A 20,600-nucleotide genomic window follows, 5' to 3' on the forward strand; every position below is an offset into this window, starting at 1 on the left:
ACGATAGCACAAAAAAGGAGATACTTGCTATTTGAAGCCCGCGATCTGGCTTCCTGAAGAAAAACACATACCGGGGTAAATAATATTCGCAGCAGGATGAATCGTGTGTCTGCTGCAGCAAAAGTCCGGAAACGACTCAGGACATCGTAATGATATACCAAGATATTCAGACAGCTAGATAGTAAGGAACGTCCACCATTCAAAAGCGCTGCAGGGATTAAACGGATATATGGAAGCATTAACTGGTCAGCAGTCGAGATAATTGCAAGAGACGTTTACATTATTGGTGCTAGAAAATGCAGAGAAGAGATTGATAGAACCGGAGTCGTTATAGACACAGGTAACCGTAGGATATAGAAGACGTTTTAATGGAGAGAGGAAAGATCAAGCAGATATAGTCAAAATTCTAGAGTGCTACTCATGTATATAACACCTGATTAGCTCAACCAGGCTGTGTGACTATTTGTCGCCGCCCCATTTCGAAGGGGATGCCAATAAATAGATAATTTTAGATCGGACGCAAGCCGCAACCAAGCGTTGGAGGACGCAAACAGCCGGGCGCACAAAAGAACCCAGAACGAGCACAAAAGAGCGCGAAGGGCGCACAGTGAAGTTTGCATCCCCCGACGCTTGGGTGTGGCTTGCGTCCCCTAATCCAAAACTGTCTAATATCATCACAACGGGGGCGCGCTTTCTTTTACCGCGCGCCGCCCGAACTCGGGGGGGCATGCGATGAAAGGCCCGTTTCAATGTAGCACCGACAGATGGCGCCATCTTTCTGTTGCAGCAAAATCAGGTTTCTTAATTTGACACTAAAGGCAATTATTAAGTCGACGTGGACTGTTAAAATACCATTCCAGAAGCATCGCAGCGCTTGTTTCGTGCCAAGAAAGTACTTACTCTACGAGAAAATTGCGTCTGAAGGGTCCGCATACCTTTAGCGCAATTCAAATCGCCCGCCCCTTAGCGGGAACTGGTGACGTAGCTTACGCCACCCCCATTTACTGCCGTCGGTGAGTAAAACGGAGCCCGACAGACGGCGCTACGGTTTTTTTTTTTTTTTTTTTTTTTGCGCAAAGCGCAAATGCGCGGCCATGGAGAAACCGAGCCAAGACAGGGCGTTAGATTAGCCACTGCCGCTGCTCTTGGTCAAGTGGCGTGGACCGTTCAGGAATCCCGCGAAATCACATGGACGTGGCATTCGCTGCTACTTGCAGTTTTTGAGAGTTTCTCTAGCCAGCAAATTGAGCGCAGCACTAAGCGATAACGAAACTACTGAAACGCGAAAGCACGGGCAGCGCACAGTGAAGAAAGCGAATCCGTTCGACCGTCCGCGTCGTTGTCAGGGATAACGTCAATTACTTCATTTTCCTAAAAATAAAATAGAACTGGACAAGTAACACTTTCTTACGTCTCATATTGCGCTACAATTATCTCTTTATTACGAGTGGTTGAGTACTAGTGATAGAATTATAGTGAGGAGTGCCTTCGTCATCGGGCTAGTACTCGAATGTCCCGGGGGAGACTCTAATCGTGGGCTTCGTTTACCTAAATTTCTCGATTACTAAAGCTCTGTTCGCGATAATATTGATACCTTAGACGTCCTCGAGCCCTAATTTATCACTTTAGCTTGAATTATTTGCGATGAGTGTCCCTTCAAGTGACGTCGCCGCAGGCTGACTCCACAAAGCTTTTCGTGAGGGCTCTATGTCATTGGGCGACCCATTTTGCTATATATAGAGTAGGAACTTTTTTTAATACGGCCACTGATTCCTTTTTTTTCTCTCTCTCTCTCTTTTTTCTTTAGTGCTCGCTTATTGCTCTGCTCATAGGAGCACTCGGCGCTGAAGCTGCAACTCTTCTATTTGTATTTGTGGGCTTCTCTTTCCTAAAACGATGCTTATGTCCCGGACATGACGTCGCACATAGGAAGAAGCATTGCCAAAAGAACAACTCTGCTTTTTAATCAACCATGTGGTTTCTGCTCGCCTGGGCCCTTATTCAAACACACACACAGAGATCGTACGGTAGAACATGTTCGTGAAAGCATATGCGATGTCATTCGTGATTGCGTACTTATGATTATCGGAGCCGGCCGGCCAATGTCAAACCGTACTTAGAAAAGTTTTGTGAATACAGCCTCTCATGAATAAGGTTTAACTGTACTTAAAGAGACCTAATACAATTGTGCTTGTTCTACTTCCTTTCCTTCGCAGTTTGCATATGTCGTTTCGACAACAGATCTGTCAGAAATGAAATTCAAGTTTACACCCTCCGCGGATCTTGCAAAAGATGCAGACAAGAAAGTCGTCGCAAGGTATGTGCTCACTGATCGGCCCCCGAGGGCGCGCGACCCTTTTGAGTACGGATTTTGCAGCACTGCGGAACAAGGGACAACATGGGAATGATGTGGCCACAAAAACAGAACGCGACTTTCGTGCCACTAAGCAGTGCTGTACGGTAAACGGTTATGTCAACGCGACCAGGGCCGCTATCTTATACGCGTTTGAAAAGCCGACGTTCGGTTTCGCCTCACGCGATTGGCCTAGATTGGGCTAGACCGTGATATTTGCCCGGCCTGCACAATCGCGTGAGACGAAACCGAACGTCGCCTTTTCGAACGCGCGTATAAGATTGCGGCCCGACACTCTATAAAGCAACGTCATAGAATAAAGTGTCATTTGTGAAATTGTCGCTGATTACGCCTGTGTGCCTGCCTTTGCACAGAACTAGGGCTTGTAAGACTATTCGATGAAAAAAATCTTGTTACTAGTTCAGCAGGCGTCCTAAGACATCGTTCACGGAATGCTATAATGAAGCAAAAAACAACATACTGGCATACCGGAATGCTACAAGACGATCACGAGAGCAGGGCCGCTCGTACCTATAATGTTGAGACATACGACGGACAGATGTCTTATTAGAATTACCTATGCCGTGTTCCACTTCTCGGGCATGTGCATGTATATATACGGGGTGTTTTTCTTTTTCTTTAGACCGTACAGAATATTTAGAACTTGCCTGTGGCGGATAGCGTAATTATAGTCCTTGATCTGGATTACTCAAATCGGTCATTACTCACAGGAGAAATCGAATTGACTAATGAAAAAATATTAATTATTATTAAAAATACTTTTCTACAGCACATATTGCAATTTACGATTTGTAGCGCCAGTTTCTAAGGGACATCCACTTGAAAACACTTCTAAGTGTCGCACGGATTTCTAGATATGCGCCATGAAACTTACGGTAAAAACGCAGTACATACAGTTCCACCTACATTTTAACAAACCGCCGTTTTATGCATTAACGCACAAAAAAAAAAGTATCTGGGACGCCTTAACTCCTCACACACTTTGGAATTGAGTATCTCGAATCTGGGGTCATACTGAAAATTAATTTAATAAAGTGAATACGCCTTGCGAACTCACCAGCTACAATTAATCAATTGCAATATGTACTGTAAAGTAATTGACTTTAAAAGGTTTATTAGTAAACACCGCCTTCGTCAGAGTACACCGAGATACAAGCGCGCCGTAGCTTTTATGTGCTTCCACACGTGGGCAACATCATGCATACGAGAGGGTGCAAATGCGAGAGTATATAACAATAGAGTGAAATATGTATATCTTAGTGTGATAAAGAAGCTTGGACTACGCACATGAGAAAAGCAGTTACTAGTCATGCGGCAAACTTGCTCGCAGATGAATTAACAGCAATGAGATAGCAAACGTTGCGTAACAAGAATTTCGTAAGTACATAAGTGCGATAGCACGTTGGCAGCAAAAAAAAAAAAAAAATCACCGCATCTCCACGGGGTGAATGATGATGAGTGGGCGAAGCTCCGGAGGGAATCATCGGTAAACCGTGAATCTTCCGTGTAATTCGCCCAGTCTCGCCGCACTAAATCGAACGATTGACTTCCACCAATGACACGCGCCATATGTGACGTCATTCCTATTTTATAACAGCGCCCTTCATTATAATTGCACCATCTCCCGCTTAAGGGGACGCTAGCACAAACGCGTTAGAAACGTGCAGTACTCTCTAGTAAGGGGGAGAGGCCACAGCGTCTTACGCAGCCGTTTACACATGCCGAACGTGCACCGCGTTTGCCGACGCCATCACATGACTGCTGAGAGAGTATAACCCCCGTATTCATAAACGCTCCTCGACTTGAACTTGACTTGCCACCGCCTTCAACGCGTTTCGAACGCGCTGCCCAAGGCGGTGGCAAGTCAAGTTCAAGTTGAGGAGCGTTTATGAATACGGGGGTAAGGCGGAGAGGCCACAGCGTCTTACACCAGCTTCTTACACGGGCCGTAACGCGCTAGCACAAACGCGTTAGAAACGCGCAGTCTTTCGTTAATGTTGAGTATTTGTCATCGTGGTGCGTGTGTCCATGTGCGCTTCGTGGCGTATAGCGGTTAGCGCCGCGCGTTCGGAAGCGAGGGGTCCCTGGTTCGATTCCGCGCTACGGACACAACTTTCGGAATTTTTTTTTCATAAAAGTAGACGTGGCTACCTACTACTACTACATACTACAGAGAAGGGACAGACCCACACCCTAAGGAGCTTCGCCCCTAAAAATTACTCCATCTCCCGCTAGAGGGAACCATGTGTGGATGCGAAGCAGCGGGGAGATGGTTAGCTTGAGCGGGAGATGGTTTCGCGGCAGCGGCCTGAGCGCTCATCGCGGCGCTGCACAGGAGAGAGAATGAGGCGTGCGCGCTTTCATACCGCGGAACTACCGTGGCGCCCCCAACGGAGTAAGCAGCTCTCGCACCACCTGTCGAGTGCGCCGCTCCGTATTCCTAGAGGAGAGAAAGGGGGGAGCGTAGGAGAGGAGAGAGAGGGGGAGGGGACGCGCATGCGCTGTGGGAGTGTGGGACGCGGGACAACAGACAGAGCCGCCGGCAAGAAATGATTCGCATTTAAAGAAAAATGTCATGAGCAACACACAGTCATCGTTATAACACTGAAACACACACCTTCCCTGCGTTCTCGTTAATACCAGACAGTACAGTGTTAAATGTATGTATGTTGAAAGATTAGCGCATTTCCCGGTCATGGTGTGATTTGAATCCTGAATATCGTTTTAATTGCTTCTATTTATTTAGCACTAAGTTTGTGACGGAAGGGCGATTGTGTATATATCCTCCTAAGACCCCTTGTACAATACATTGCACATTGCCCTCGCCTCTTTTTTTTTTTTTTTCGAAGTTCACTCGGAAGTGATTACGCAAAATATTCATTCTTGGTATGAAGTACGATGTGTAACCGTAAAGAAGTGGTTTACTCATATTCTTGCCATCCGCTTTCGAGAATTTTGACACTAAATAGATCTAGACCTCTGTGTCGTCCCAGACAGCCGAAAGAAACCTTGAGGTGTGCTTCGAAATCACTGAGATTGCGTGAAAATACCGGGCGCTGCAGCATCATGGTAATACACTTCACGTAGTTCTATATTCATCTCCGCGTTTAGGCAATGAAATGAAATTTTTGCCACAGCAAGCATGAGGACATTATAGAGATCGTTATTTTTTTCACGTACATGGAGACACAGCTTTTGGCATTAACCGTGGTATTTAAAGTTCAGAAATTGTTTTTCACGTTCATAACATTAACGATACACAATAACAGTCCACAATAAAAACCACCTTGAAGAGCGATTATGTACCATAGCAGTATTCGGATCTCAAGAGGATATATAGATGCCGGGTGTTCAAAATTAAGCTTTACGTAATTTTTAAACATCGCCTGTGGCAGGTAGCGTAATTATTAGAGACCGGATTTTAGGCAAATGCCTTTTTTGTTCCTTGCGCTCCTATCGCCCCACTTTGATATATGAGCATGAATTAGAGGTTAAGAAGGGCTTCTATAGTGTTTTTTATAGTGCCTATTAATGCCTATTTTGGCGTTTGTGCCTAAATGCCTATAAATGCCTATTTTCAATATCGGCGCCTATATGAACACTATTTAGCCTCAAGTTTCGCTTTCCAGCGCAGTTAGAGACCGTTATTCATGTTACCGGGCAACATTGACTGTTCGGAACTCTATGGGGTTCAACCTAGTCCTTGATTTAGTTCAACCAACTCCCGGAAAACAACTGCTAGCAGCATTGAAATGAGACGCGCCAGCCAGCATACGCCGACGCGCTGACATTGCGCGAGCGGTTCGTGAATGCGAAACCGCGGAGAGCCGTCAGGGGAAAGGAGAGTTAAGAGCGAAAGAAGAAGGAAAAATGTGATGTGCACGCGGCTTTTGTTTTGCTTGTAATTTACTTTTTAAGGTGTTCACCGCCGTCAGGCGTTCCTTCTCAGCGTACGAGATCATTCTCAGTGACAAGAGGCACAATTTTGAATCCGAAAATCTGGAGATGGTGGTAGTTTGCTGTTGTTTCCACAATCTTCACAATGATTCTTCGACTAATGTTCCGCGTGCTCTGAAAACGTATTTCTTCAAACACGTGCACTTCAAATGGGCGGAAGTGTATTTGGCAGTGTTGGGACGTCTGGCCTGTACAATTCGGATAATGTCAGTGTATAAGAGAAAATTGCGAAGAGTTGTGCCTAACAGTCCTCATGTAAGAACATGCTAATTTCTTAATAAATAGTGAACATGAATATGAACAGTGTGCTTATTCAATGAAGCCAATTGATCGTCATTATTCCAGCAGTATTATGGGACAATTGCACGGCTATGTTCAACTGTTGGCGCCTTTGTGCCATCATAGACAATAATATTTCTTGTTTTCCTATCGTAGATATAGGCCGCCGCGCACGTCTTCGTTTGAAATTACTTGCATTTATGTAAAACATTATTGTGCCTATATTTACGACATTGGAGGCCTAAAACGTTGTTTTGCCTGCCTATTTTTGGCGCCTAAAACGCGCTTTTTTAATGCCTAAAGATCCGGCCTCTAGTAATTATTATCGGTGAGCTGGGTTATTCGAAGAGGCGGACATTAGTAGCACGAGAAATCGAAACACATATTTAAATAATTAACAAAAATTTGCTAATTAATCTTGGTTAATTATTTTACGACACATATTGCAATTTACGAATTGTAGCCGGCGAGTTTGCAAGATGCATCCACTTGAAATGAATTTCCAGGATGACAGCAGTTTCGAGATATTATTTCCCAAAGTGTGGGACGAAATACATGTTCGTTCCAGGTTACTTTTGTGCTGCAATGTATAAAACACCATTTTGATAAAAAAGTAAGTGGAACAACAGTGCTTTTTTACGGCGAGTTTGATGGCGCATATCTCGAAACTGGTCTAATTCTGGAAATTCATTCCAAGTGGATACGCCTGACAAGCTCACCGGCTACAATTCGTAAATTGGAAAATGTGTCGTAAAGTAATTAAATAAGAAGTTAATTAGTGATTTTTTGTTTATTAGTTGAATATGTGTTTAGATTTCTCGTGCTACTAATGCCCGCCTCATCGAATAACACAGCTCAATTATAAGAATTATGCTACCTGCCACAGGCGATTTCTAAAAATTCGTAAAATTTAAAAATGAACACCCTGTATATACTCGTATATGCATGTTAGCCAAGCTGTTCAAAGAAAAAAAATTAAGAAAAACGATGCAAGATACGATTTTAAGAGCTATGGTGTTCGGTTGTCAGAACGCTGATAACGGAACACCGTAGTTCTTAAAATCGTATCTTGCACCGCATTTTTAAATAATTTTTTTTGCGTTGTACAGCTTGGCTAACGAGCCAACGAGGCTGTTCCAGCTATCATGCATGGCATTTTATTGCGATAGCAATTATATGGACACTTCAACCGGATTTCTGCCGTCGGCGTCGTCGTCGCCGTCGCCGTGAGGTTCCGTATAGATAAAATCTTCGCCGCGCGCCGTATGCCCGAGCGGAAGCGTGCGGGGACGCACGCTATCACGAGAGCGAACGCACTCAATCTCCCACGCGCAAGCAAGGAAGCGGGAAGCCAGCGCCGGAGGGAGCGGGGGGGGGGGGCACTTCTGACTCTGCCAACAACCGCGCTCGTCGCTCGCCCACACCTTCTCTTATCTCCACACGGCTCTGACCTTTATATGCGCTGTGCATTCGCCGCTCAGTTTCTGTTGAAGCGATAGACCGCACGTACCTTCGCCCGCTGCTTGCTGCCAGCGTTTTGACAGTCGTTGTCTGCAGTCATTCAGTGTGATCTATTCATGTTTGTTTAGTGCGCGCTCACACCACGCTTGTTCATTCAGTTAGTAATAGTCGGGCCACATTTTCCGAACGCACGCTACACATGTAATGCTGCCCGGATCGGCAGTGCAGCGCTACAGGTGTGTCCCTTCGCACGCGCTGCCCACGGGAAGCGCTTCTCATCAACACCACCGTTTCACACGCGCCTTCTCGTGGTCATCGAGTCTCTCTTCATGTCGGTCTACTTACGCCGCAGCACACCTGCTTACTTAATCAGCTCATGTTTACTACAATTCATATTGCTATCAAAGCCGCTCACCTTACTTCGTATGACATTGCTGTGTTGCTATCGCATTCATTGCTTCGCCCTTAGGGCGAAACTATCACATTTTGTGAAAGGATGACGTCCCGTGGGAAACAAAACATGAAGCAAAATACGCTGGCTCGCGCTCTCGGCTACTACGCCACATTGTTCTTCTTGTAGGTGGCGTCGTGAGTCCTCATACGCGGTGATTCGCATATCGTAAACAACCAGCGTAGTGGTTGGCGCGTTGGAGCGGAAGCGTTACTCCTCCAAAGCAAACGAAGGTGTCTCAGCCGAACACAAAGGAGCTTCGGAGATCAAGGTGTCCCAAAAGAATTTCGAAGACGGACCCGTGCTTACTCACCTATAACGTATCGGCAAGAGATCATCCCAAATTTTTAAAGACTGGCCATTCTACGCGAAGACAACCAAGTGCATGTTGTTCACCGTCGAGTAGAGTAGCCGCCAGTAATTTTTTCATTGATACCATTCAACTTAATAATGAATTCCAGTTTGCTACTTTTTTTTTATTGCTGCTCTGAATGCCGTGCTGTCAATGAAGAATTTGTAGGAAATTGAAAGAAACTTAAAGCTGGTATGTTTTCAGGCAGGTACTTTTTGCCCGTTTATTTTTTCCTGCTAATAAAGAAAGCCCGCGAGAATGAAAAATATCACGTGACCAACTGTCCGCCCGCATCTAAGAGCGGCCTCTTCAAGCAAGCTCCATAGCAGTTAGTGGCAGAGCTGGCCATTTATTTGGCCCTCTCTGTCCGTGACTGGCCGCTCGAGGCACTTTGCGTGTATTCGCGGGCTTCTTTCAGACACGCACACGCACACGCGCACGCGCGCACACACACACACACACACACACACACACACACACACACACACACACACACACACACACACACACACACACACACACACACACACACACACACACACACACACACACACACACACACACACACACGCACGCACACACGCACACACACACACACACACACACACACACACACGCACACACACACACATAGCTGATGATGATGATGATTTATTGGCATCCCCTTTGAAACGGGGCGGTGACAAATGGTCACCTAGCCTGCTTGATTTAATCAGGTATACTATACTTGTTCTTTATCTAGCATTTTTGTATACCTCTCATTATTTTTATTTTTCAAAAATTTACCTTGTACCGCTACCTATGATTTTAAGAAATCAGGTCGTATCCATCTTTTCCCTGCTTTTTTTCCACCAGTACTCTAATCGTCTCTTGCTGATCTCTACGGCTGATTTGTTGATGTTTCCTTCCACTTTAAACCCAGGTGCTTCTGGGAGTTGCACGTTACCTACGGTTCTCGCTGGGTGGATCCCGTCGCATTCCATTAGGGTGTGCTGAGTGGTCTCTGGATCTTTACTGCAGCATACACATGCCTCATCTAGTTCCAAATATTTGTTCCCGTATGTTATGGTCCTTAGGCAACCGGCTCGAGGCTCAAATAGCAAGGCACTGCCCTTTGTGTTATCGTACAGATTTTCCCTTCTAATTTCTTTCTTCTCATTCTTGTAAATCTCCATCGTCCTTTTTGTTTCCATTCTTTGCATCCAATTCACGGTCTCTATTTCTCTCACTTTCTTTCTGATGACTCCTGGTTGTCTATTTACAGTTTCGATTATCCTATACTTGGTTGCCAACTTCCTTGACCTCTTCCTCCATTCTGTGTCCACGCTCTTCATGTAGAGATACTTGTGCACTTTAGCCGCCCAATTATATTCATCTATGTTCCTGAGCCTTTCTTCAAAACTAATTTTGCTCTGTGCTTCTCTGACTTCAAAAGAGGCCCAACCCTTGTCACCCTGCACTGCCTCATTTGTGGTATTACCGTGGGCTCCCAAAGCCAACCGGCCTACTGATCTTTGGTTAACTTCCAAACCCGACAAGATATCCGATTTTAAGCATATAATGGTATTTGCGAATGTTAGCGCTGGTACCATTACTCCTTTCCAGATTACACGCACCACCTTATACTTATTGTAGCCCCACAGTGCTCTGTTTCATTATTGCTGCATTCCGCTTCCCCTTTATTTTCAGATTATCTTGGTGGTTGCTTGAGTAATTCTTTTCTTCGTTTATGTGTACGCCGAGGTACTTATATTGCTTCACTATGGGTATTACTTGCTGTTGAATTCACATCACGAAATTACTCGTCTCTTCATTAAAGATCATAATTCCTGATTTCTCTGTGCTAAACCTAAGGCCTAGATTTGTCGCTGCATTCCCACAAATATTCGCAAGTATCTGTAAATCTTTTTTATTGTCCGCTAGTAGCACAATGTCGTCTGCATACATCAGTCCAGGGACCTTCTGTTGTACCATTTGTCCATTACGCATGTAGGATAAATCAAAACCTAATTCGCTGTTTTCCAGTCGTTTTTCTATACCCTTGACGTAAAGCCTGAACAACAATGGTGTCAGAGGGCATCCTTGTTTCAATCCTTGGTGAATTCCCACCATTTCATTTCTTTGTGAAACGCAGCCCTTGTGCACCGCAGCGCCCCTAGTGGACTCCATGCAAACCAGAGCTACGGACGACGAGGGGGGGGGGGGGGGACAAGGCTCGGCTCTAAGCTGCTTCGCCCCTAAAATAATCTGAGTATCTCCAAGCGACGGCAAACAACATTGCCTTGGTTCTGTCCAGCCACGTGATATTTTTAAATCTTGGTGCATGATAGTTGGGACACCCTGTATATATAGCAACGTCCACGCAAATTCGTACGTTTTACATACCATAGTGCATTACTAAAAGCTCGCGAAGAACGTCGTCTTTGATACCTAAACTGAAGAAAGGCCCGCCAGCACTATACCGCTCGTCAGAAATAACGCAACACTGGACATGTTGAGAACCAGCATGGCTCCTCGGCAAGACCTCCGGGATTCGGCGGCGCCCTAAGCAGGCTGAAGATCTCGGAGGCGATATCCGTTAACCACCAGGTGCATGCGCCGATTGCTAAGGTGCTATTTAAAGGCTGTTAATAAACGACATTAGACGGTTGCCAGCCCTGCAGCCTGCCAAGATTGATTCAATAGTGTATGCCACTCATTTATAGCCAGTTTAGCAAAACTAAGAGAGAGATAAACGTTTATTAAAAATAAATAAAAGGCAACAACTGGTGTTTATGGTGATGTGCCTGGATATATTCGATTAATTCGCTCCTGAACTGGTATAGGCAGCAAGCTGTCGTATATGACTTGCCGTTAGCTAGGCCGGAGTCGATCTTGGACGAATCCAGCCGTTCAACGCAACGACAGAGAGCTCTGTAGCCCAGAGAGGCAGATTTTTTCGCAGTGCAGATAGGGTGGGGTAGCCAAAGCGAAATTTATTTATTTTAGTTATTTACGTAATTTCACATAACTGCAGCCCAGTTAGGGCATTGTAGGAGCGGGGATATCATTACATTTCAATTGCAGTAAAAAAAAATCGATGAATGGCAATGAACGAACATCTCAAGGCGATGCATTAGGAAAGAAATACTGTATTTGTACATGTCGGTTCTATAGTTCAAACGGTTAAGCGTTTTGTGCTGTGAGAGCTGCGAGTACGGGATAGTTCAGGGAGGAAGATTCAAATTTTGTTGCAGTTGGCGACGCTTTCTTAGAAGTAATTACTTTCTACCAGTTAATTCTTGTATTTGTTTTTTTTTGTTTATTTTTTTGAACTCCGGAGAATTTTAAGAACTCGCCTGTGGCAGATAACACAATTCTATTCCTTGAAGTGGATTACTCCATTAGGTCGACGTTACTTGCGCGAGAATTCAAAATGCGTGATCGACAAATTAACGAAATTGCGCTAATTAAGTTCTGAACTGATTATCTTTGGGCACGTATTGAAATTGGCGAATTGTAACTGGGTGAGTTCGCAAGGCGCATTACATTCTCAGATTCTCATGATGACACCAGTTGCGAGATATTAATTTCCTAAATGTGCGAATATTGGCATTCCAGCCATACTTTTGTGCTTCGATACCTAAAATGACCTATTGACAAAGAAGTAAGTGAAACAACACTGCAAGGTTACCGCAAATTTGATGGCGCACATCTCGAAACAGGTGTCAGTTTCATAATTTCTTTTTTTTTAACTGGAATGTCTTGCAAACCGAGTGGCTTCAATTCGTTAATTGTAATGTGCCGGAACGTAATTAGTAAAGACTGAGTTAGCGAAAAACTCGTTAATTAGTCGATTATTCATTTTTATTTCTCGTGGAAGTAATGTTCGCCTGTTCTAGTAATCCAGTTCAAGGATTAGAATTGTGCTCTCTGCCATGAGCGATTAAAAAAAATTCTGTATTGTGTAAAAAAAATTCCTATGTACTACAACTTGTCGGTATTACAACTACAACTTGTGGACGTAAAGTTTCGTGAAATAAAGTACTTGTGCACGTTTGTGCTACCAGTATCCAATGTGCTATGTTTCGGTAGCGAGCACAAGCGATGCGCTGTGGCCGCTCTTTCGGTGATTTCGGCAAACAGTACGTGATGTGCGACACGTTCTAGGTAATAATACTTTGTGACAGACGTGTGAGATCTAACGTTACATCGCATTACAAGACGCATATGCATATATTTAAGTCACGTGTGACGCACTTCCTTGGTCGTGAATGCGAGCAGTGGAAGAAGTCTCTCCAGCCTTCGTTAGCGTTGCCTGCTATATATGAACGGTTATCTTTCAGTGGAATCGTGTGCCTGAAGGCCACGGGTACACCGGCGAAGACACCGTGTTCGGCGCCGATTATGTCTGCGGTGTTCACGGTCAAAAAACCAGCTGGCGGACCTGCACCAGTTGGTCCAGCTAACCCTGAATCACCTCAAGCACCTCAACCACCTAATGGTGCACCTGACGCGCCTCCATCCGCACCCCATGGCTCCAGCCCGAACTCAGCTTTGCGCAGTAAGTATAGCAGAAGTGGCCTCGTCTATGTCACTCTAAGGAGAAACCCCTTTTACGGCAGTGTTGGTAACTTCGCGAAAAGGCTTAAATTCAATGAGTTATTAAAGGGATGTTTGCCCCTTCCACGTTTCGGGTGCTAGCTGCTGGCTGCTGCTGTCTTGCCGAGCATACAACTTGGGCCGCTGGTTATGTGCCCGTATAGACAACTTTGGTCACTGCATGTGGCTCTGGATACCTGAACATTATTGGCCAATTCCTCCGGACGGGTATGTGCCACTCGGTTGGTGCCCGAATAGATGAGCAGAACAAGTGGCAATAATTAAGTGAAAGAAGCCGGCAACAAATGCAACCGAGTGTGGAAAAAGAAGTGAACGGAACAAAGTAGGACTAGAGCGTACATTGAGCGAGGAGCGTTGAGCTGTACAGAAGAGGTGAAGACACTTAAGTAAACATCAAAGAAAGTTTCGCTTATCACTGATTTCCACATATGCGTGGAATGCGGTGATTCTTAGTCACCGACAACTTTGCCTTTCCGACATTTTTAGTCACTTACTGCTGGCCAATCAACGCTTCCGACCGCTTCGTCAGATCATCTCAGATCATCTCAGATCATGCTCCTCAGATCACCGAATAAGTAGACGCCGCTAAATCGCGAGATTGTCAGCTAGTGCACACTGAACAGACGATGCTCTTTTTCTTTTTTTTTTTTCGACGCTTTTTTCGCGACGTTGCCTTTCCAGATTCCGACTGTTAACTCGTAATTCAAAGCATATAGTTCTGAAAATAATAGAAGACTGGGAACAATATGGTCAAATAAACATAAATAATACATGATTCCGAGAAAGTCTTCACGTACTTGGCGACTTTTTTTTTTTTTTTTTGCTCAAAAATAGACCACATTGGGCCGCGACTTAATTGGGCTACATTGTAAAAAAAAAACAGGAAAGTTACCAACACTGCTTTTCAGGGATCAGAGGGCTTTCTCCTGTATTAAAAAGCAAGTCTGTATCGACAAATTAGCAGTTCTGAAACACGCATGATTTCAGTCGGGGTGCAGTTCCGACATATATTTCTTGAAATTTTAAAAACTCTACAACACGTTTATCGCACAGTATATTATAGTATGAAGGTTGGAAGGGATAAGATACTAAAGTTGCTTTCGAAATGCTGGACATTACGGCTCATTTCTCTTTTCTTTTACGAGCGACGTTATTATATGACTAGCTCCAATTCTTACATGTTGTGTGCAAAATTCCCTGTGTCCCATGACGTCACAAAATGAGCCGTCATGATAGAGCGAATTTTGCACACATACAAGAATCGGAGTAGTCATATAATGACGTCGCTCATAAAAGAAAAGAGAAGCTGGCCGTAAATTTCTGCCGAAGGGTAAGCCGTACATTTTGTTGAGACCATCCCTCTCACAGTGTCGGCTTAGCTAGCTATATTTATTTTCTTCAAAAATTACGCACCGGGATAAAATGGCTTGCCACCTGATGACTTCAGAAAGTGAAATTCTAGATATCGTGAGCATTATAGTTACGCTTCATACTCATCATCACGACTTGAGACCATCGTTGTGGGGCTTTGGCTCGGGACAATAAAGATACTTGCGACCTAACCGTTGTCTAGGTCACACTATAGGCATTTCTATTCCAGGCTGCATCCCACTAACGTTAGTTGATGTTTATTTCCCCGCAGGTATTCAGAATACTAGAGTTCTTGATTCAGTAATTACGTCCTGTAGAAAAGATATCATTTTTTGCCGTGGGCTTCAACTCCCATCGTACCGTGGAGTTTTAAGACCGACTCCAATGGTAAACGGTTGTGAGATTGGGCTGCTAACCATTTTTTTATCATGCACTAGAACCCAAGAACACCCACATTTGTTTGTAGTCAGTCACTTTCAGCGATAGACCTATCTCCACATGGTCTGTTATAAACTCGGGCACAAGTAGTGACCATCTTCCTATATTTTTCCGAGCGTGAAAGAAGCCCGCGAATACACGCAAAGTGCCTCGAGCGGCCATTCTGCGTGTATTCGCGGGCTTCTTTCACACTCAGAAAAATACATTTATGTAGCACGTATTGAGTAACAGAGTGCTGTATCGGTAGTTTTTCATGGTGCTCTACACTTTTCTCATTGACACTTTGATAATTAGCACAGTACTTATCGAGTTAGATAATTAATTACAATTACCTAATTAAATCTCAGTAACGAAATAATTACTGGCGGCTACTTCACTGTACTGGAAACAATACGCGCTAGGTTTGATTCGTGTGACGTCATTCCTCTTTTTTTAAGTCGTGCTGCGTGATAGTTGGGACACCCTGTGTATATACATATATTATTATAGTGCGTCTGTCAGTTTGTCAGTTTTTATAATTACCAAACCTGATTATCAATCACACATGGTCATCTTTGGGAGACCAAACAATTATTTGAATTTATTGCTTGATATTGTGTACAAACTCAAGATTATGAAGGGACAAAAAGCAATGAGTGCCTGATAGGCGCATCTGACTCCGCACAGTAGCAGTACGGCGCATATAAAGATACATATTTGTGACAAACAATTTTATTAGGTAAACAAAAAACAGTAGTTGATGCTTATATCTATAGCACAAATTTATCGCTAGTTAAGACATAAGTACTGACGAGGTTATACACAACAAAGCACAATCAACGTAAAATACTTGTAATATTCTAAAGAAAAAACGACCGCAGATGTGTGCGATCTTGCAGGATTACAACCCAATTTCTAGCGAAGCTGTTTCTTACGGGTGGTTGCAATAAGAGTTTCAGTTTCCTGTAATTAAATTGCATCGTTTAAAAAGTTTCCCGTGTATGACTGCTTTGTTTGAAACCTTGCCCGCATGTAACGCTTTCGAGCAGTTGTTACAAATTTTTAAAAAGCCAGTGATACATCAATACTTCTTACTTCGCGTTCATAGTGTTCCACTAATTTTCGCTAAATTTGATCTCGGTGACCTTTGTAGCTCCGCCAGGGTAGCGGGCTAAATTCTGCCCCTCTCGTCGGACACTCATAACGCTCTAAAGCACTTGCATGCATAATTAATGGCCAAAGACCAAATTACCCATCCATTTTATAACTTTCATACACATATCGCCCATTACTTGGTCTTTCACGTCACCAAACCTAAGGATACTGCATAGTTTAGTTCATTGAGGACTCCTGGCGAACGCAATATATCAGGCATGACACATTGCATTTAAGGTGCGCACATTTCTTCTATTTGTAAAGTTTCTGAAACGCAGAGATCTCTTAGGAATTTGGGAGACATAACTGATAACGGCAACGCGACCCTTTCGAACACTTGCTTAAGACTTTTATTTTTTTATTGCGATAGCAATTATATGGACACTCCAAGCGGATTTCTGCCGTCGTCGTCATCGTCGCCGTGGGGTTCCGTATGAAGTCCAAGGGCGATAAAATCGTCGCCGTGTGCAGTATGTGGGAATGAAAGCGCGCGAGGGATGCGCGCTTTCACGGAGAGCGAATGCACGGCGGAGAGTAAACGCGACCGTCCCGCGAAAGGCCGTGGTGGAATAGCAGGGAGGGTGGGGGACGTCGTGCTGCGGCACCAACGGCGCAAGGGGAACTGGCGACTCAGTCTCGCACGCGAAAGGAGGAAAGTGGGTAGGCAACGCGAGAGGGAGGGGCTGTCTTCTACTCTGCCCGCAACTGCGCACTTGTATTTTGAGTGGCTGCGGGCGGGCGGTCACCCGCACCGTATTTTGAAGGCGATCTGCAGTCGGCTCATAGCTTTGTATGCGCTTTGCTTTCGCCGCTCGTTGAAGCGATAGACCCCACGAACCTTCGCTCGCTGCTGCTGCTGCGCTTGCTCACGCCAGCTTTTTGGCAGCGGTTGTCTACGGTCGTCGAGTGGGATCGTCGAGTGTTTGCTTGTGCGCGCTGACACCATGCTTGTTAATTCAGTTAGTAAGCGAATGTGTCTAAGTTTATACAGCCGATAAAACTACTATCCTTAATCCGTATAGCTCTCTACTAATTTGCTACCGCAATTGATGCTTCGCCTTTCGGGCGAAACTGCGACTTTTTTGAAAAGCCTGTATTTGATCAACACATTTAACATCGCACAGAAACTTGGCGTAGCGTTTCCTCTATGTTCGAAACATTTGACCTCGGTTGTCGTTGTAATTATACCAAGGCAGCGTTCTAAGTTTTACGCCTCTGTAAAACATACTAATCATGCTCCGTTCCATTTGCATACGTATACTGCAAAAAATGTGTTTAACCCACCTATTTAGACGTTGCCCACACATTACCGATACCCTGCCCCTAATTTGTCTCAAATATGAACGCGGGTCCTTGTTTATAGTTCGCCAAAGGCACAGGAGAAATAATCTAAGAGCCTCGTATGACGCACGGAACTAGGGAAAGTGAGGGTTCAGTAATAATTTGCACCGGTTTCATTTAAAGCAGGAAATTCAAAGTTTCGCAACGAATTTGAAGTTTGTATCTCGTGCAAGCGTTTTAGCAGTCTGGGAAACATTTTGAATAACGGTAGTATGACACCCTGGAACGCTTGAATAAGCAATTTTCTGCTAAGGTTGTAATGAACCTACACCGATTAAACATTTATCACTCGTCACACAGAACACTCTTTCTACTTCAACGAACTATAAGCACCATGCTTCGCATATGATTTACCGAGAAAACCGAGAAAATCAACCAAATGACTTGTATAACGCACAAAAACTGGGAGAGAGTGAGTATTTAGTCATTATTTTCAAAGCACATAAGTAACTTACACAATTCTAACTTTCGCTATGCATCACCCAGAAAACGGCCCCCATTTTTCTCAAAATATGAAATATCTGCTCTTGTTTCTCCTGCCAGGGAACATGCACTAGCGTAACTCTTATGTAGAAACAGCCTGAAAATGAAATGGACTGACAACCTCAGAACACATACCGATAGAAAAAATTCAGGTCAATGCTGTAATTGTATTACAATGGTTCTGCACATGAGACCAGGTCGTTTTTACTAACATATCTAGGATAACTCATGACTACAGAATGAAATTCTACAGTCAGAACTGTAATATGCTTTTTTTTTTGTTGTTGTTTGATGGTGAAAAGAGACAGACTGCAACGCTATGTGGACAATCTCTGGACAGAGATTCAATAGTTCTGGTATTTTATAATTTAGCGATTTCATGCCGCAATTCACGCAATCGTTGGGCGCGGCTGATTAGGTTGGGTCATGATTAAGTCACGATTGGGCTGATTAGGGCACTCGCTCTTAGGTTAAATGTAGCAGTCTGTTTTTGTGCTTTCAAGTATGATTAGGCGGTCCGGGAAATCTAGGCATCATGCAAGAAGCGCATGTTGAAATTTGATAAGAGAACTTCTGGTATGGGGCATCCCGCGCGTCGAAGCACGAAAGACAATCCTCGTTGCCCAAGCAGGAGATACGTAATAAAGAAAAGCATTACTTGCGTTGGCAATATATTCAGAAATAAACTTTGGCCTCAGCTGTTGTTTTCCTAAATTTCCCACCCCGTGCAGCCGACAGTGCCCGCTTTGAAAAGTATGTGTGTGTGTGTGTGTGGGGGGGGGGGGGGGGGGGGGAATGACATACTTTGCCCCTCCACTTTTGCAAGTGCACGGTAAATACGCCTATGCGTATAAAATTGATTGGGTTTAACGTTCCCGAGCAACGCTGGAACTTACAGAGATACCGCCGGTGGAGGGATATGGTTTTAGAACGATTGAAAGTTGAGCAAATTGGTGGGGATTCTAAATGCGCAAGGACATGCAGGCGTGCAGGCGCGCAAACACGTACTACGAAAAGAGCATTTGTGTTGTCATTTTCGTTGCACCTTTGTCCGTGCTTGCACGCGCGCCTGCCCTTCTCTACCGTGCTATAGTGTTTCTTGAGTTCTTTTAGGTGCACCTAAATTTTGAGAGCCGATTGAGTGTTCTTGCACTCCGCTCCTATCGAAATGCGGCCTTGGATGGAACCGCGAGCTTGTGCTAGCAAGCGTTCATTTAATTTCAGAGAATTCAATCTTACTTCAATATGGCTCAGCTGCCTCAGAATAAGCGAAAGAAAAAAATACGGAAGGTAGCGATTGCATTGAAACAGTAAATGAATACAAAATGAATGTGACATGTCCTTCACTTTCTTCGCGCTTAAACCCTCTTTGCCATTTCTATCTTTTGCAGGGAAAGCAACTGACTCTCTTCCCACAGTATTCATGGTCCCATCCCTTGTGACCTTGCTCATCATCATCGCTCTCAAGCAATTTCCAGTGTTTCCTTATGCTTTCATCACCATGTACTGAAAAAAAAAGGCATTTAAATTAAAGTGTGCTGTTCCCTAAATTCGTGGTCTCTTGAATGCGTTGGGAGCCCTCCACTACGGCGTGCCTCGTAATCAGAACTGGTTTTGACACGTTAAACCCCAGAAAGAAGAAGAATGTGTTGGGGTAATAAAGGGTCACTAGTAGTGGTGATGATGATGACGATGATGCCTTATTTAATGGCACGAACCGACTATGGGGGATAGGCCACGAACCAGGTGGTAATATGAGAATTTTATAATTCACGCAGAAACTCCTCGGGGAGTTGTCTAAGTAAGCGTAAGCATTGTGCCCCTTGCTCATCTCCACGCAGCCCGGTTTCATTCAGTGTTGCTTGATCCGACCAGTATAAGCTCGCGTATAATCCCGCGACCACCGAAACGCATCCGGGATGTGGCGCGTTTGGCGTTAAATTTTCGCCAAATCGGAATTTTCCTGATGTCTAAAATGCTCGAACCCTACGTGTGGTTCTAGAGATGACCGTTATTCTGCCTTCACCAAATCTTTCAACAAAGCCTTCTCAGACACTGCTCTCTGAAATTTTTACCACCGGTACAACACATTCATATGGTTCTGATATATTCACCTTCTAGCAGCATCTGTGCTTAGCCCAGTGGGTAAGACACTCGGCCTCTGAGCCTGGGGTCATAGGTTCAAAACTCATCATCGCCAACGTTCTTCCTTCGGAATTTATTTTGTTTTATACATTATTTCTTTACAGCAATTCGTCTAACGTGACGGACGGACGTTTTTCCTCGTTGGGCAGACATAGACATGTTTACGCATTAAAAAAAAATAAATGAATAATCGAAGATGAGAAAGGAACCGA

At 44.3% G+C, this 20,600-nt stretch overlaps 1 protein-coding gene across 1 annotated transcript in view; it reads left to right on the top strand.

The window, feature by feature from the left end:
- The window catches only part of LOC119448598 (uncharacterized), a 34,467-nt gene extending 14,684 nt beyond the window's left edge, over positions 1-19,783 (top strand). Inside the window, exons 4-6 of the mRNA XM_037711831.2 lie at positions 2,217-2,317; positions 13,200-13,417; positions 19,635-19,783. Coding sequence (XP_037567759.1) covers positions 2,217-2,317; positions 13,200-13,417; positions 19,635-19,753 — 438 coding nt within the window. The 3' untranslated portion in view covers positions 19,754-19,783. The remainder of the gene's footprint in view (positions 1-2,216; positions 2,318-13,199; positions 13,418-19,634) is intronic.
- The last annotated feature ends 817 nt before the right edge of the window (positions 19,784-20,600 follow it).

Source organism: Dermacentor silvarum, chromosome 4 (assembly GCF_013339745.2).
Source record: "Dermacentor silvarum isolate Dsil-2018 chromosome 4, BIME_Dsil_1.4, whole genome shotgun sequence".
In the NCBI taxonomy this organism is placed as follows: domain Eukaryota; kingdom Metazoa; phylum Arthropoda; class Arachnida; order Ixodida; family Ixodidae; genus Dermacentor; species Dermacentor silvarum.